Consider the following 507-nt stretch of genomic DNA (forward strand, 5'->3'; position numbering starts at 1 on the left):
GTAGTCGAGAAGTTCAGTCTCCTGGTCGGCCATTCTGGTGAGAAAGCAGGCCATTTATGGTTTTCATTCATACAATACATATTTTTTACTTTGGGAAATATGATCTAAAGCCGATTATCAACACATTTTTATTGTCTGTAATAATGCACAACAAAATTCTCTATTTAAAATTCAAAATTTCCAATTTTCCACTGGTCCTCCAAGCCTGTTGTATGAGGAGGGTGGTACAGCTGCAAGCTCAAAAACCAAAGGGTTGTAAACAAGATTTATTCTAATATCAGATATATGAAAAATTCTACCTCCCAATGAAAGTTGTGTTCTACAATTGAAAATTTTCTAGTAAAGTTAAGGAAATAGATTTTATGTTCTTTGCTCTGTATATTGGAGTTATTTCTGTTACTCTACTGGCAATAAACCCTTGTTTTTCTCACGCAGCATCACCCTTAATCCATCCTAATCTCTCCAACTAAACCTTTTACATTTACCATTCAGCTACAAAGTTTTCAT

The 507-nt window shown here is 34.1% G+C and overlaps 1 protein-coding gene across 1 annotated transcript in view; it reads right to left on the reverse strand.

The window, feature by feature from the left end:
• Positions 1-507, reverse strand: part of LOC119588511 (spliceosome RNA helicase DDX39B) — a gene marked incomplete in the record, with an annotated part of 9,020 nt that overhangs the window by 5,475 nt on the left and 3,038 nt on the right. Inside the window, 1 exon segment of the mRNA XM_037937155.1 lies at positions 1-34. Coding sequence (XP_037793083.1) covers positions 1-33 — 33 coding nt within the window.

This window comes from Penaeus monodon, chromosome 24 (genome assembly GCF_015228065.2).
Source record: "Penaeus monodon isolate SGIC_2016 chromosome 24, NSTDA_Pmon_1, whole genome shotgun sequence".
NCBI classification, from domain to species: Eukaryota; Metazoa; Arthropoda; class Malacostraca; order Decapoda; family Penaeidae; genus Penaeus; species Penaeus monodon.